This window comes from Pteropus medius, unplaced genomic scaffold (assembly GCF_902729225.1).
Source record: "Pteropus medius unplaced genomic scaffold, Ma_sr-lr_union100, whole genome shotgun sequence".
Lineage (NCBI taxonomy): Eukaryota > Metazoa > Chordata > Mammalia > Chiroptera > Pteropodidae > Pteropus > Pteropus medius.
Genome location: NW_024349803.1, coordinates 22,514,516 through 22,531,309, shown reverse-complemented (window position 1 = coordinate 22,531,309; position 16,794 = coordinate 22,514,516). Strand labels below are relative to the sequence as shown.

The 16,794-nt window shown below is 52.1% G+C and overlaps 1 protein-coding gene across 1 annotated transcript; it reads left to right on the top strand.

The window, feature by feature from the left end:
- Positions 1-236: 236 nt before the first annotated feature.
- BHLHE40 (basic helix-loop-helix family member e40) lies at positions 237-5,810 on the top strand. Its single transcript, XM_039837947.1, has 5 exons — positions 237-512; positions 675-744; positions 1,009-1,116; positions 2,027-2,150; positions 3,513-5,810. The coding sequence occupies exons 1-5, from the start codon at positions 433-435 to the stop codon at positions 4,367-4,369; spliced, it is 1,239 nt and encodes a 412-aa protein (XP_039693881.1). The 5' UTR covers positions 237-432; the 3' UTR covers positions 4,370-5,810.
- The last annotated feature ends 10,984 nt before the right edge of the window (positions 5,811-16,794 follow it).

Sequence of the window (16,794 nt, the reverse complement as noted above, 5' to 3'; positions counted from 1 at the left end):
AGCGGCCAGACGTGCCTGGAGTCACAGGGTAGAACACGTAGCTCCAACCCACCCACTCGCTCCCATTTAACCCAGCCCGCAGCCTCTCCATTACACCAGCATCGCCCCCCCTGACCCCCTTCGCCATTATTCCGCTCCTCCGCTCCCCCGCCCTTCTCATTCATGGCTCCTTTGGCTGGGGCTGCACAGAACACCACCCACCCACATCCAGGCTGACTGCACCAAATCAGGCCAGGGCCGCCGGGGACTGCATGCACGCCCCCAACTGAAGCAGCAGCGCCTCGAAGCTGCAGCTCCCACAGCCAGCGGATTTCAGGGAGCTCGGACTCAGAGGAAGCCTTACGGAGAGAGCTCCGCGGACCCCTCCAGGATAGTCCTCACCCGACGCTCTCCTGCAGACAGGAGCGCATAGTGGCCCCGGCTCGCGGTGCCATGGAGCGGATCCCCAGCGCGCAGCCGCCCCCCGCCTGCCTGTCCAAGGCGCCCGGACTGGAGCCCGGAGACCTACCAGGGTAAGTGGGCGCCCCTGGCCCCTTGAGCCTCAACAACAGCACCGCGTTTCGCGCCGCTCCTACTTGGAGCAGCTCCCGGCGCATCCGGGGGTTCTCGCCCGCCAGGCTCCGCAGCCGGGGCGCACGCAAACTCACGGCCATCCCCGTCCCCTCTCCCTGCAGGATGGATTTCGCCCACATGTACCAAGTGTACAAGTCGAGGCGAGGAATAAAGCGGAGCGAGGACAGCAAGGTAAGAGCCCCGCGCCCCTGGGGACCCCGGCCCCTAGCTCGTGCCGAGTTTCCAAGAAAAGTTTTTCTCACTCTGAGGCTGGAGGGGGGTCTGCCAGGTGCGGGCTCGGCGACTCTACCGAGTGGCTTGGCGAAGAAGGGGCAGGAGGAGGTTCTGGGTGTGACTCTGCTCCGCCGCCCGGACTCCTTGAGCCGTGGGGTGGGGAGAAGAGGGGCTTCTCAGCCCCTTCCTTTGGCGCCCACCGCCTCCCCGTGCGCCTTGCAGGAGACCTACAAACTGCCGCACCGGCTCATCGAGAAGAAGAGACGTGACCGGATTAACGAGTGCATCGCGCAGCTGAAGGATCTGCTACCAGAACATCTCAAACTTACAGTAAGTGAGAAGCTGGCGGCTCTCCAGGCCAGCTCCTCTTCCAGAGGGCGGGCGGGGGTCACTCGCCGCCTGCAGGGCCCGCGGGGAACTGCAGAGCAAGGGCTGGATCCGAGCCGCCGTGGCTCTGTTTGCGGGGTACGCTTCCCCAATCCCGAGATTTTCTGGAAGCCTCATGAGAACCACTGGACGTCTCCAAGTTGGCTCCAACACCAGCTGGCCTTCCTTTACAAGAGTTTTAGACTTTCCTTCTGATGATTTTCGGGGTTCTGGAGTTTTCCCGACTTGAGCAAACCAAGCAACAGAAATTTTATTTACCCTCCCTTTTCCCTTTTCTTTTAATTGTTTTAAATAAGAGGACTTGTTTTGATGTGCGATTTTTTTCACATCCTGTCCTTTCTTGGCAGTAGCCAACAAACAGCTTACTAGCTTGGCAGCCCTCGGTTGGGGAAAGGGGGAAAAAATAGTATTTGAGGAGGAAGAAAAAAGCCTGGATGAGCAGGGAGTTATGAAAGGGTGTCAGGAAAGGAACAAGGGGAAGCCTCTTGGCTGCCAGACACAGGAGAAGTCCCTCCCCGGGCTGACACCACTGCAGAGAGCTGTTAACTCGATTCCCCTGAGTTAAGGTCAGCAGCGGCTGCTGGAGAAATTTATCTGTCAAAGCTTTTTCCTAAGGTAGCAGCGGCTGCTTCTAAAATGCCTCCAAAGATAGGTGGCACTCATTTTTTCTTCTTTAATCAGAAATTATATATATATATATATGTATTTTTTAATCTGTAAATTTCAAATTAAATTTAGCCAACCAGGAAAAGCTATTTTTTGTTTCCTTTAGAGACATTTCTCGCTGCTAGTCAGTGTCCCAGAGCTGGGACTCGTCTGAGCTCAGTGCTGACGGAGACTCTTTTGATTGCAGACTTTGGGTCACTTGGAGAAAGCCGTGGTTCTTGAACTCACCTTGAAGCACGTGAAAGCACTGACAAACCTAATCGATCAGCAGCAGCAGAAAATCATGGCCCTGCAGAACGGTTTACAAGCTGGTGAGTGCCTGCGTCTGGGTATCATCTCGAGAGAGTTCTAGCACAAACAGAGAGCCTGTGGGCTCAACATCTGCTCTAGGAAACGTTCCTGCAATGAATCGCTTGTGCACATTCGTTGTGGGAGATGCTGTTTTGTCGTTCCTAAAAGGTCAGGCTTTTCATTTGGGATGCCGCTGTGTGCCACCTGGCATAAATACAATTAGTCAGATGATCAAATATTTCTGTGGCATTTTGGCTGAAGAGTTTCTGGGTTCTGGGAGTCTTCTCCCCCCTCTCCCCCCCCCCGCTACCCCTTTTAAAATTTTAAAATGCCAAGGCACCTATAATTTGCATCGTGGGTGTTTCGCAGTTAGTCTTCTTCGCCCTGTTTCATTGGCGAATAAATGAGGGGTATGCCCCAGAGTTTTCCTGTTTCTCTACTTCCTTATGGCTCGGTGTGTGGTACGATCCTGGCAGGGTGACAGGAAATGCAGGAGTTTTTCCTGCATTTCGTGTGGTTCCCCGACTAGCCACTAGGTATCCTGGTGATTTGCACAATCTAACGAAACCACTGAAGTTTCATCATCCGCTCTACTCACAGAGACTCACACTCACCTTCTAACCGTCTCGTCTCACTGCTCCCAGAGAATACTGTACAGACCGGGGGAGAAATTTTTCCGCCCACTCCCTCATTCCATTCTTCTCCGCCCTCCTTTCCAAGGCTAGTGGGGTGAGAGTCACGCAGACCTAGCACGTGCTGCTGTCGGGTTCCTCATTGAAAATTGAAAGATGGTCATGCCCGATTTTGTAGGGGTGGGGTCGTGGATCGAATCCATGGAAAAGGCTTAGAAGTAGCTTCTCTATATAAGGATGATGGCATGATTGCGACAGGTATAAGCCATTACAAATAAGCTTACTTCAGGTGACATTTTTCCTTCATTTCTCTGATTTTATGACTGGTCTCTGTCCTTGCTACTATGAGACTGATCTTCTATACATTAATTCTTTGGTTTATGAACATAATAGGATGTTCATTGCTGTGTCACTTATAATGAAAACTCGAGAACAACTCACAAATTCAACAAGAGGGGAAATAGTCCATCTACCTTAATGATGGTCTATTTCTATGATGGGACATTAATTATGCAGCCATTACTGTCATTTGGGGATTGTGGAAGATTTTGTATTTTCTTCCTTATACTTTTCGGTGCAGTCCACATTTTCTCTGATCGTAGATAGTACTTTTTTTTTTTTTTTAGAAACAGAGGCACGAATGAACAAAGGTATTAACAAAAAGGGAAGGTCCCAGCCTTTGGGCCGTAGGTATCCCGGTGACCCTCCGGGCCTCATGAAACCTCTTCCTTTGCGTCTGTGTTGACCCAGGTGAGCTGTCGGGGAGAAACATCGAAGCGAGTCAGGAGATGTTCTGCTCGGGTTTCCAGGCGTGTGCCCGGGAGGTGCTGCAGTACCTGGCCAAGCACGAGGACACCCGGGACCTGAAGTCCACGCAGCTCGTCACGCACCTCCACCGGGCGGTCTCGGAGCTGCTGCAAGGCGGTCCCTCCAGGAAGCCGTCGGACCCAGCTCCCAAAGCGATGGACTTCAAGGAGAAACCCAGCTCCCTGGCCAAAGGCTCCGAAGGCCCCGGGAAAAACTGCGTGCCGGTCATCCAGCGGACTTCCGCTCCCTCGAGCGGGGAGCAGAGTGGCAGCGACACCGACACAGACAGCGGCTACGGCGGAGAGTCGGAGAAGGGCGACTTGCGCGGCGAGCCGCCGGCCTTCAAGGGCGACCAGGGACGCAGGTTCACCGCGGGAGAGAGGATCAGCGCTATTAAGCAAGAATCCGAAGAACCCCCCACGAAAAAGAGCAGAATGCAGCTGTCAGATGATGAAGGCCATTTCCCTAGCAGTGACCTGATGGGCTCGCCGTTCCTGGGCCCCCACCCGCACCAGCCTCCCTTTTGCCTGCCCTTCTATCTCATCCCGCCATCAGCGACTGCCTACCTGCCCATGCTGGAGAAGTGCTGGTACCCCACCTCCGTCCCCGTGTTATACCCCGGCCTCAACGCCTCCGCGGCAGCCCTCAGCAGCTTCATGAACCCGGACAAGATCCCGGGCCCCTTGCTCATGCCGCAGAGACTCCCTTCCCCCTTGCCAGCCCACCCGTCCATGGACTCTTCGGCCCTGCTCCAAGCCTTGAAGCAGATCCCCCCTTTAAACTTAGAAACCAAAGACTAAACTCTCCGGGGGATCCTGCGGCTTTGCTCCCCATCTTCCCTACTTCCAAACGAAACGAAACAAAACTGTGTTTGTGAGAGAGGCGAAGTCGATCCAGGGCGTGTGCCGAGATGGTCTGGGGCGTGGAGAGGGGAGCTGGGGTGTGTGTGCGTGTGCAGCGTGTGTTGGTTTAGGACGCGAAAGCTCCTCTCGGCCTAGGGAAGACGTGAAGGCTTGCCTGCCGTCGGGAGGTTTAGAGGGACTGCGGCAGACCCCTGGGCCTTTCCTTGCCCGGCAAATGCTCCCTCCTCCCCACACGAATCGGCTGGATGTTCAAAAGCTTCGAAGTCTCAGGCCGTGAGTCAGTCTACGCTTTGGGAGCCGGGTCTGTGGCTTTGAGAAAAAGGTACTTTCAAGCGAGGGCTTTCCAGAGGGCAGTTCCCAGCCAGCTCTCCTGACCCCACCCTCCTCCCTGTCATTGTCTCCCTGACTCACCAGACAGGGACGGGGCAGCCAGACCAGACCCGAGCTCTCTGCAGAGCGGCGAGGTAGCAGACACAGGCATGGCACGGTGGTGGCTCGGGGAGCTTCCGCAGGTCTGCTCCCCACCCCTGCCTCGACGAACAAAGAGAATGTAGTCCCCTCCTCGGCCTTTTCCTGAGTGACTAGCTTACTGAGCAACCGAAAGGGGCCCCTGGTCCAGGCCGAGCTGCCAGGGGCCGAGGGAGAAGTCCCTGGGGACCTCTGACACCTGTTTCTAGCTGTCACCTAGAAACAGTCTTGCTGTCCAGGGAACCAAACCCCAGGTCTGAGAGATGCAGACACCTCAGTTCCAAGCGCCCCAAAGTGCATAAAGCTGAGTTTCAAGCAGAGCTAGACCCAGTTCGGTTCCCCCCTAAAACTCCTTTTAACACAGCTTAGCTTCCTAAAGACCTAACCAGCCCTTGGACAAGAAGATCCTCTCGCAGGCTAATTCCCCTCGCCCGACAGCAGATGGAGCGTCCTTATTGCTGAAAAGGAGTCCGTCTCCTTCAGAGAAGCTTTATTTTTGGTCCAGAGTTCTTGTTTTCTGACTCGTCCAGCTAGCCCTGCACCAGCTTTTCAAAATGCACTATGCTTGAGCACCGATTGTGTTTTAACTCTTTCTTTTCCTGTTTTTATTTTGGTATAAAGTCGTTGCCTTTATTTGTAAAACTGTTATAAATATATATTATATAAATATATTAAAAAGGAAAATGTTTCAGATGTTTATTTGTATAATTACTTGATCTACAAAGTGAGAAAAATGAATGTATTCCTGTTTTTGAAGAGAAGAATAATTTTTCTCTAGGGAGAGGTACAGTGTTTATATTTTGGAGCCTTCCTGAAGGTGTGAAATTGTAAATATTTTTATCTATGAGTCAATGTTAAGTAGTTGTTTTAAAGTACTTAATAAAATAATCCTTTTCCTGTGGAAGAGAAAGATGGTCTCCTGCATTTTTTAAAATAACTCGATCATGAGATGAGGCTGTCTCCTGCTGTCCCCAACTAGTTTAATCTCACTGCCATTTCGTTCCGCCTCTCCCATGCCTTGTATTCAGACAGAATAAGCTTAGTCAATCTAATAGACAAATATTTGTTTTAAGTTTGTTTTTATTTTTTTAACTGATGCTTGCCAGAGTTGTAACAATCATCCCACGCCTCCTTCTACAGTTAAGCAAAAAGGACATTCTGTCCCTCCCCCCCTCCCCCCAACAGTCTGCTTTTGTCATGGTCCTTAGAACTTGACAGAAAATCGAAGTATGAAATTGTGGGCCTGAGTGTCCGGGGAGCTTGGTGGAGGAGCAGGCGCGCTGAGAAAAGATGTCCCGGATTATTACGCAATAATAATTGACGCTGGGCTAGCAGCTCTTCGCCAAGGCAGTCTAACTTTTTCGAGTGGAGCAAGGTCTAAATGGATTTGCCATATCCTGTCTTATTGCTGCTGAAGGCAACATCCCATAATTATTTTCTACATCCTTCCTGGACTTCCTCTCACTGGGTGTGTTTGTGCGTGAATGGATATTCGTGTTCCTTAGTCAAGCGGCTCTTATGAAAAAGAAAAAATTCCGTGGGAAATGACCCGGTCGAATATTTTTGCCTCGCCCCGGCTCCCTCCCAGAGGTGTCCTGATGTTTCCTGATGGCCAGTGCCACGCTCCAGACCCCATAGCGTCTCAGCCTTCCAGAACCCTCTGTTGTCTGGGGCCCAGGCAGGAACCTGCCCCAGGCCCCCAGGAAGCAATCAGCCAGACAAAAGCACCACCTGCCTGGCCTGGCTGTTGGCTTCACGTGTCACCTTCCCCATCTCCTGTGAGCCAGCAGGCTGGAGAGAACATTGCCTGGCTTGTGTGAGATGCAGAGCGCAGGGTCCGAATGTTACAATTGTCTGCCATTGACCTCTGGCAGCACGGTGTCCTGAAATGAATCAGGAGGTGAACCCATGGGCCCATCAACCAACCGGTGTCTGTCACCTCCCTGGGGCGGCTGAAGGAAGGGTTCCGAGCCCTCTCACATCCCCCACAGCAGGCAGGTGGCCAACCGTGTGATCTCCCCCTCCTGCCAGCACCCCGGGGCCGGCCCTCCTGCTGGTTGGGCCCCTGAATTCCTCCATGAACCGCTAGGCTCTTCCGGCCAGACTTTCTTATTGGTAAAAACCCAAACAAGTCGAGTTTATCCTGGGGACGGAGCCCGGGGTTGAAATCAAGACCGGACTCGTTTTGCACGCCCCTCTCTCCTGGCAGTGACTCAGGGAGTAGCTGTGGGGACACAGGAAGTGGTTGGAGCAAACTGAACTAAAAAAAGCTTTGAGGGTTCCACACGTAGTCAACCCAGAACCCTCCTCCTGACTTCTGCCCCTGTCAAACACCCCAAGGAGCAGCTGCCCCTCTGCCACCTTGCCCTTCTTGCTTGCCCTTGACCTTCCTCCAGCCCCCAGTCATAGCAGGTTCCAAGTAGCTCAGAAGGAGACAGCTGAGGGGGGTGCGTGCACCCCGGTCTTTTTGCCCACCGGAGACAAAGAGGACCTCTGTTTGAAAAGGGGTGTGCGAGCGTGAGGGGGTGAAGGCTGAGCTGGGGCCCAGGAGGGGCGGCCGGAGGCAGGGGCGCGGCGGCCGGGGACCTGGCCGCCCTCAGACAGGGCGGGATCCGCCGGGATGGTCTCACCCAGCGCTGACCTGCCTGCCTGTTGACACAACGTCACGTTTCCGACTGCAGCCCTTTCGTGTGCGGCCCAGGGCTAAAAGCGGCTGCCGGTTCCTGGAAGCCGACGTGCCTGGCACAGCGTCAGCAGAAACCTGATCCCCGGGGAAGCTTGGCTGCCGCGGGATCGCTCGGCTCCTCCGCCCCCCGCCCCCCCAGACAGGGCCTGGCAGCGGCGCCGGCCTGCGGGGGCGGAGGAGGGAGCTGGACGCAGGCTGGGCGCGGGGACGAGGGCCTAGTTAACGACAAGGTAGCAGCTTCCCACGGGTCGCCGCTCATTAATGGAGCCTAACAACCTAGCAGTGCCATGATGAGAAAGGTACTCTTAGAAGTCACATTTTGTAGATCAATAAAAGCTGGCTCAGAGAGGGGAGGGGATTTGCCCAAGATCACACAGCTTCCAAGTCACCCGAGCATTAATGGGACGTTGAGGATGTTGGATTGTGGCCCTCCTTAATGGCATCCATGGCGAAGGCTTTCACAGAGTCTGGTCGTTTAATAATAACAATAATAATAATTCATAATAATACAAATACTGACACAACCACAATGAACAGCAAACACATTTGTAGCACTTACTGTTTGCCAGGCTCTCTTCAGAGCGTTCCTCATACGATAACTCAATTTTCACAGCGACTGCATGAGGCAAACGTAATTAATCTTTCCCTTATATGATTAACAAAACTCAGTCACAGAGAGGTTACGTAACTGGCAGAAGGTCACACAGCCTAAGGGCCGATGGTGAATCAGCATTTAAACCAAGGTAATGTGGCTTCAGAGCCTATGTGCTTAACTACAAAACTACACTGCCTTTCTCATTAAACGATAGTCATAGCAATAATAATAATAACAGCAGTAGTGGTAAAACTAGGAATAACTGCAACTGTTACTACCGGATTTCGAGTACTTTCTCTATGCCAGGCACTATTAAGCACCTGATGCGAATTCTCTCTACTTCCTACAGAAGCCGTGAGGGGTAAATATTAATATGCCCACTTTCAGAGCTCAGAGAGGGGAACCGCCTCATCTGAGGTGACACATAGGTAAAGGACAGGGCCATGCCCTCGCTTCTAAATGGAGCTGCCGTGACAGTCGGGCTGAAATACACATGATCTCATTTAATCCACTAAATAGCCCCGCCGAGTGGCTGCTATGAGCCCGCCGAGGAGCTAACTGAAGCTCAGAGGAAAATTCTTCGCCTAACTCTTTATCTGCTCCCTCACAAAAGCCCCCCACGACACCACCACCGCACGTGACTATCGGGGCATAATGGCGGGGGCGGTGGAGGCCTGTAGGTTTACTCTGCTGAGACCCAGAATCCAGGTTCGAGGAAGTCCTGTATCAAACGAAGTGTCCTGGGGTGGGCGGGGCCCATGCTTTTCTCTCATTTCTCTTAAGGTTAGGGGAGGGGCAGGGAGAGGGGCCTGGGCAGTAGCTACACATGGACCATGTAGGGCCAGGCCAGTCCCGAGGGAGGGCGGGGGCGGGGGAGCCGAGATTGAGTTTCAGGCTCTCTGGCTGGAAGGGAACCTGGGCCACTCAGGAGCCCAGGCCCCTGCTCCTGTCCCTCCTTGGTTCCCTCAGCCCACCCACAGCCTGACCCAGCTGTCCAGCTGTTGGCCATCTCCCCAGGATTGGCAGGTGAGGGGTAAGCAGGGCCGGTGTCTCGGGCTGGAGCTTGACATACTGCTGGGTTCCCCTCGGGCCTCTGGGTCCTGCTGCATGGCTCCCAGAGACAGAGTGTGCCGAGTCCCCAAGTGCTTTCATATAAAGACTATGTGTTAACGGGATCGGCGTGTTCCCTTGAGAAGTCCGCAAGGTGCCACGTGGCATGAGGGGGGGAAGCCTTGGACTTCTCATCCTCTTCAGCTGGAGCAGCTCCCTTTTCCTGTCTTATATATTGTAGTGGTTTGTTTAAACAAGAGCTCCATTGCTAAAAAAAAAAAATCACAAACATGTTTGTAAAGCATCAAACTACAGCCCCTTCCTCAGGCATGGCCTTCACCTCAGCTGCCTCTTTCTCCGGGATCCAGAGGGAGGCTGAGGCCACTCAAAGCCACCATCCCTCCCAGCACCACCCGCCTGTTTATCCCAAGCCATCTGTTTGGCCCGACTACCACAGCAGAACCTGAGCCGGGAGCGGCCTCTCCCATTGGCTGTGGAAGCCACTGACACGCTTGTCCCCGGCTGGGCCGTCTAGTCTTGTGATGTGGCTGGATGTGGGCCCAAGGGCTTCTTCCGCTAATGACCGGGCCCTCCCTTCCCGGAGGAATCTTAGCAAAGACACCGAGGTGGGACATCAGGGGGGAGCTACCAGGCTACTTGGTAGAGGGGTCGACCCGATGTCATCGCCCAAGCAACGGGGACAACCAGCCTCAGCTACACCTGAGGCCCAGGCCTGCTCTCACGCCCTCCGTCCACCTTGGAGGGGGCGAAAGGAAGAAACTTGTGCTCGTTTATTTGTTGGAAGAGCAAATGTATTTTTTGAAACGGCCTTATGGATGATGGTATATGGAGAGGAGAGTTATGCAAAGGTCTCTGAGGAATTAAAGTAGGGGGGAAAAGGAAGAAAAATTACTCGCTTTCCGGAAAAAAAAATTAGGTTTCTTAGTTTTTAGTAAAATATCTAAAATGATTTTTTCTTTCTTTACTGGAGAATTTTTAAACATATACAAAAGTAGACAGAAACAACAAAACAACCCAATTTAAAAAGGGTCGGAGGATCCGAATACACATTGCTCTAGAGAAGACATACAAATGGCCAAGAAGCACATGAAAAGATGCTCAACACCATTAGTCATCAGGGAAATGCAAATCAAAACCACAGCGACATACCACTTCACACCCACTAGGGTGGCTGTAATAGAGAAAAAACAAAACGGAAAATAACAAGTGTTGTCGAGGACATGGAGAAATTGGAACCTTCGAACATGGCTGGTGGGAATGTAGAAATCAGTTTGGAGATGCCTCGAAAAGTTAGAGATAGAATTACCGCGTAGCCCTGCCATTCCACTCCTAGGTAGGTCCCCAAAAGAATTGAGAACGGTTGCTACAGCAAGGACACGTAAATGCACGCCCGTAATGGCGTCATCTTTATGCTCAAAAACGGCTGAAACGTTCAGCCACGGATGAAGGGCAAGCAAAAACTGCTCTGTAGACACAGACGAGAGGCTCAGAATGCTGCGGCGTGGAAGGACCTCGCAAACGTCGCGCTCAGGTCAAGAAGCCAGACACAAAGTCTCACATCATATGATTCATTTATATGAAATAGTCAGAAATCGCTTCAAGGGCCCAGGGCTTTTGATCTGAAGTTGTAGAAAGGTTTTGGAGCGAGATCAGGATGGTGGTTGTACCGCATATGAATGTACTAAATGCCACTGAATTGTTCACCTAAAAATGGTTCGTTTTATGCGAATTTCACCTCAACAAATTATTTTTTCAAGTAGACAGAAGAGCATAAGGAAGCCTCTGTGCATCGGTCTGAGCTTTAACGATCGTCAATTCGTGCCAGATCGCTTTCATATGTAATCTATACACCCACCTGCTTCCCCTGCTCATATATGATTTTGAAGCAAATCTGGACGTCACGTAATTTCATTTGTAAATATTGCAATATGTATCTCTGAAAGATACGTATTCTTTAAAAGATTACTACAATAGCACTCTCACCCCTTAAAAAAATTAACAATTTTAGAAGGCAATTTTTTAAGACTAATTTTCTGAAGAGAAGTACAGGATGGTTTCAAAATCTAAAAAAAGAGAAAAGCCGATAAGGGAAAAAATTTGTACCTCGGTCCCGATTCATCCTTTGATGCCGATCCCCCCAACCCCATCGAAGTCACTCACAAGTAGGCAGGCGGGCACCGTTTTAGAGTTTATTAATGTTTATACATGCAAATATGAATGTGGCCTATCATTCGTCCCCTTTTTAATACAAAATTAAATGTTATTTACGTTTCCTGCACTTCATCTTCAGCACCGTATCTTAGAGAGCTTTCCCCTGAGTACAGAGAAAAGTTTTTCGCTCTTTTTTTAAAACGGTCTAGTATTTCATTGTCTAAACGTGCGATAATTTATTTGAGCACTTCCCTATCACGGACATTAGGATTATTTCTGATCGTTCGCTATGACCAACAGGCCCTCGGTGATTAATTTTATGCATATGTCATTTTGCATGTGTATGACAATATGTATGAGACAAATTCCCAGCAGTGAGATCGCTGAGTCAGCAGCACGAGCATCCGTCTCGTGCCGATGGGTGTTGCCACACCGTTGTCCAGGGGCTGTGACAGTTCCTACTTAGCAATCAGGAGCAGTCTCACCTGGGAGGCAGTTTGCAAGAGATGTCAGAAGTCTTGGAGCATGTGTATCGCGAGAGCAAGAGATTCCGCTTCCAGGTGTCACCCTAAGGGTTATTGATTAGGTTTGCAAAGATTAAGCTACAAGGATGAACATCTCTGTGTCATTCTTAGTAAAAAAAAAAAAAAGAATAGAAAATGAAAATCAGAAAAATGGCCTAGAGGAGACTGGTTGAGTAATTTATGGTATATGTCAATGCTAGAATGCCACATAGTCATGAAAAATTATGTTGAGAGAATATATTATTACTATTTATTTATTGTTAAGGGGGAAAAGCTAAGTCACAGAATGGTACGTTCAGAATGGTCTTATTTTTTAAATCGAGAATAATATGTCCACTTTTATACGTCCTCTCTCTGCCTCAGTTGTCACGCCTATAAATTGAGGGCAGTAATATCAGCTCCCTGAGTTGTCATGAGGATGAAATGAGTTAAGATCTCTGAGATGCTTAGACCAGTAACTGGCACAGAGGACGCTCCGTGTCAGGGTTAGCTAGAATCCATGCCGCCATTATTATCATTATCATCGTCTTATCATCATTATTAATTATATTACATTTGCAGAAGAAAAAGTTCTGGCAGACCATTCAACACAATTTTAACCATTCTAGCAGAACTTAGAGGTACCGTTACTTTGAGAATTTTAGCTGATCTGTATTTTCTTTTCTTCTTTTTTTTACAATGAACATGTGCTGTTTCTGTAATATATATTATATCAAGAAGGGCCATAAGAAGAACAAGAATGGAATTCTGAGAGGGTCTTGGAAATCTGTCCCCGGAAGAGGATACGGGAAGAAAGGGCAGCAGGCCTTTTGCTTCGCCAGCTCAGGCCTGGGCAGGGCCGGTCCTGTCCAATGGGAAAGGGGCAACGCCCTCTGATGGACAATGGAGGGGTCTAGGGAAGCTGTCATCGCCCATACGCCCAGGCTTCCGTCAGGGACTTCGACAATTAGAGCGATGACGAAAGGTTATTTTACACTCTGTAGCCCGTGAGGGTCTTAAGATGGGGGTCTGACTCATTCACTGCCGTGCCCTAGTACCCATCCTGAGACAGAGCAGAAATTCAGTCAGTGTGCCCTGAATGAATAAGTGGCTCTAGGCTCTGCTGTGTGACCTTGGGAACACCCTTCCACCTCCCTGAGTCTCAGATTCCTCTTCCGCCGAGTGGAGCACTAGGGATCTGGTAGAGACTGTTGTGACGATGGAAAGAGAAATCTGAGTGTAGAGTACAGAGCACCCAGCTCACCTCGGTCTGTGGCAGGTGCACAAGCATTTGTTGAATAAGCGAATACAAAAAAGGCGTGAGACAGGAGCTTATTCACACTAAACTGTAAATGACTGCTATGCCATTCTCTCCTAAAAGAGGCTTTGTAGGGAATAAAGGGAGAAGCTAGAAGAGATCTAGTACATATCCCAGGCTCTGATAAGTACGGTACTAGGCGCTATGCATGCATCATCTTGTGTAATTTCCATTTTATACATATAGAAATTGAGACTCAGTGAGATCAAGTGACTTACCCAAGGACACACAGCAATCAGATGGCACAGCCGGGGATTTAAGCTGCATGTGACTCAAAGTCCTTACTGAAGAGCCCCCGCTATCACCGTGAACAATGGCACGAGGAAGGAAGACGTTCTGGGGAGCTCATCAGTGACACCCCTCACACTCTGCACGGTGCCGGGTGGCCCAGTGGACAGACTGAACGTGCTCAGGGCCCTGGGAAAGCAACCACGGCTCCCTTTTAGCCCCCTCAAATGGGAAAGTTCTTTCCTTTGGATAATTCAAAGAAAAGCATTGGGATCATCTCGTGAAGAAAATTGAAGACCTCACTGAGTTTCTCTACCTTTAAGTTCAGCGTTGTTTTCCATTTGCATTTTCTAGGAGAAGGGAGACCAGGACGGACACGCCTAAGGCTCGTTCCCCCGTCACCCCCGGCCTGTCCAGACCTTACCCAGCCCATGCTGCGCCAGGCCCCCAAGAGTCTGAGGGACGTGAGGCTCGGCCCCCCCCAATCCCCCCACACCCCTGCTTCCTTCAGGGCCCCCGAGGCCACATGTGGCTGTTTCCTTGGGCGGTGGCCTCTGCCCCTGACCCGTGGCTTCTCACGGACCAGCCTTTCAGACAAGGCAAGCACTGCCCAGGCCAGTTCCAAGCCAGCGGCTCGAGTCCCAGCCAGCCTGGGCCTGTCGCAATGAGTCAGCCTTTCACTGGGGAAAAACATGGTGACTGGCCCACAAGTCACTTTTTCCAGCTTGGCCCTCATCCTGGGCTGGGTGTTAGGAGGCCTTTGTTTTTCCCTTTGGGATTTGCTGCCTACGAGGGGTCCCCCGAGGGGTCCTGGGACATGAGGGGGCTGGAATTTTGGGGGGTAGGAGGCAGGTCAATTTGCATCTGTTGAGCCCCATGAATGTCCCTCAGTGTGTCCGCCTGGTCCACACAAGAAAACGTCCAAGCCGAAAAGCTACACCTGCTACACAGGTGAGGCCCGAATGGCAGCTGGGGGAGGGGTGTCTCCGACAAGTCCACCTGTCGTCCTCCTCAGGCTGTGCTGGCACAGCACCCTCGAGGACCTGGGGCTTGGGGCACACTGGGCCCCCTGCCAACCAGAGCGTGTTCCTGAAAGGCGACGCTCCCTTGGGCGCCCTTACCTTTGGTGAACCTGCACCCTAGCTCCATGCCAGGGGTCTGGTTTCAGAGCCGTCCACTTTATCGTCCCTTCTGACTCACCTCCACTGTCCCTCAGGTTGGCGAGCCCTTCCCTGCATGGCGGTGCTGAAACGGAGTCTCCCGGGGTGACGGGCGGGAGGGAGAGGCAGTGACTGTCATCAGTCAGAGGCTGGTGAGGGTGTGTGAGGGCAGGGGCCGGCCCCGGGGGACCCTGGAGGAATCCAGCCTCGGCCTCTGAGGTCCTTGCCGAGAACCCCCCCATCTTGGTGGTTAGCAAAGATTAATCCCTCCATCATTCATCATTCATTCATTCATTCATTCATTTAGGCTCTGGGGTTGCAGTAGCGCACAGAACAGTCACGCTCCTGTCCTCATGAAGGGGAGCGTCTGAGGGGGACACGGGTACTCACCGGCTAATGACAGGAGCAGAAACCACGACCCACACGAACATGAAGGACAGGACTGAGGGCCACCGGGCAGGCAGGGCGGGCTGGCCTGCACCGGGGTGGGTCAGTAGGATTTGGCTGGTTTGGGCCGGGAAGGGGGTAAGAATGACGTTTATTCTGGGTTGAATTGTGTCCCCCCCAAAAAAGACATCGAAGTCTCAACACCCCAATACCACAGAATGTGACTTAATTTGGAAACAGGGTCTTACAGAGGTGACCACAGTCCCATGAGGTCATGAAGGTGGCCCCTCACCCAATTCGGCTGGTGCCCCGGTAAAAAGGGGGAGCTTGGACACGGAGGGGCACACAGGGAAGACGCCGGGCGAAGACAGAGGCGGAAGTTGGAACGAGGCATCTATGAGCCAAGGAACAGCAGAGGTGGCCAGCGAGCCACCTGATGCTGGGCAGACGCCTAGAACACAGCCCCCCTCACGGCCTCGGGGGGTGCTAACCTACCCACGGTGGCCTCGCAGACTTGAGACCCTCCACGTCCGTTCTTGGAGTCACCCGGTTTGTGGTCCTTCGTCGCAGCAGCCCAGAAAACGAATACGGTGTCCGGAACAGAACCGCGAATGCAGACGAGCTGAGGCGAGGCAGGTCTGAGAAGGGAGACCGCCCTGGCTGAGAGGCAGAGTCAACGTTTCCTTTATCTCTGATGCGTGGGAAATGGGCCAGGGCTGGCGCCTCAGGCGACAATAAAAATCACAATCAAAATAATCACCACCTTGAAGAGGTACAGAATGCACGAGATAAGCCCCGGGGAGGCGGGAAGCGGACGAGCTGTTTGGAGGCAAAGATGAGGACACTGGAGCCTTAGCCTTGAGAGAGGGAGAGGGAGCCTCAGAAATCACAGGGCAGGGACCAGCTTCGGGACCTTGGGCAGCTTGCTCTGTGTCTGTGCCCTAATTCTTTCATCTCTTATCTGGGACGTTCCATGACCACAGGACTAGCAGTGTGACCGACATTGCCACCCCGTGCGTGATGGGCAGGGGCGGAGGGAAAAGAAGAATGAAAATAGTATCCGAGACATGGTTCTTGCTGTGACGGAACTTGCAGTCTACTTGGGAGGTGACATTCATTCAGCCCGGGAACGACGAAAGTGGTCAGACAGGGAGCAGCAGACGTTCTCAGGGGCCGAAATGGGGACCTCCCTCGTGGGGTGCTGATACCCGGGCAGACCCCCTAGTGGCTGTGTCCATGCTGTGTCATGGACACCACCCCTGCGCCACCCCCAGCTGATCCATCCCACAAATAAACACATGACCCAAGCTGGACCAATCAGCATCTTTCCCTGATTTTTTGGCTTGGATCTAGGTAAGAAAATTCAGTTTCTCTCTGAGGAAACGGGATGCTCTTGGTGGCACCCAGAAGGAGCTGGTTTGAGGGGATGGAGATGACAGGCACAGACAGAAAGACAGAAGCAGAGAGCGAGCGGGTGAGCTTCTAGCGGCCCTGAGGCCTGGCTCCTCCTGTGTGTACACGAGTTACCCCCACATGCATCCCCCGCATTTCTCCTTTGCGCCTAGGCTGCTGGAGAGAGGATTCTGTTGCCTGCAATGACGGCAGTTCTGGCTCATACGGGGGTCCGCGGTGCAAACTGTTCATGGATGAAGTGACAGAGACCCCGCACATGGCCCGAGTACATCCTCCCGCATCAGGGACAAGAAGTCGTTCCTGCCCTGAGGAAACTCTCAGTGGAGCCGACGGATGCCATCCTCACCCCGCACGACACAAGGCGTTTGAGGTTCCACGATGC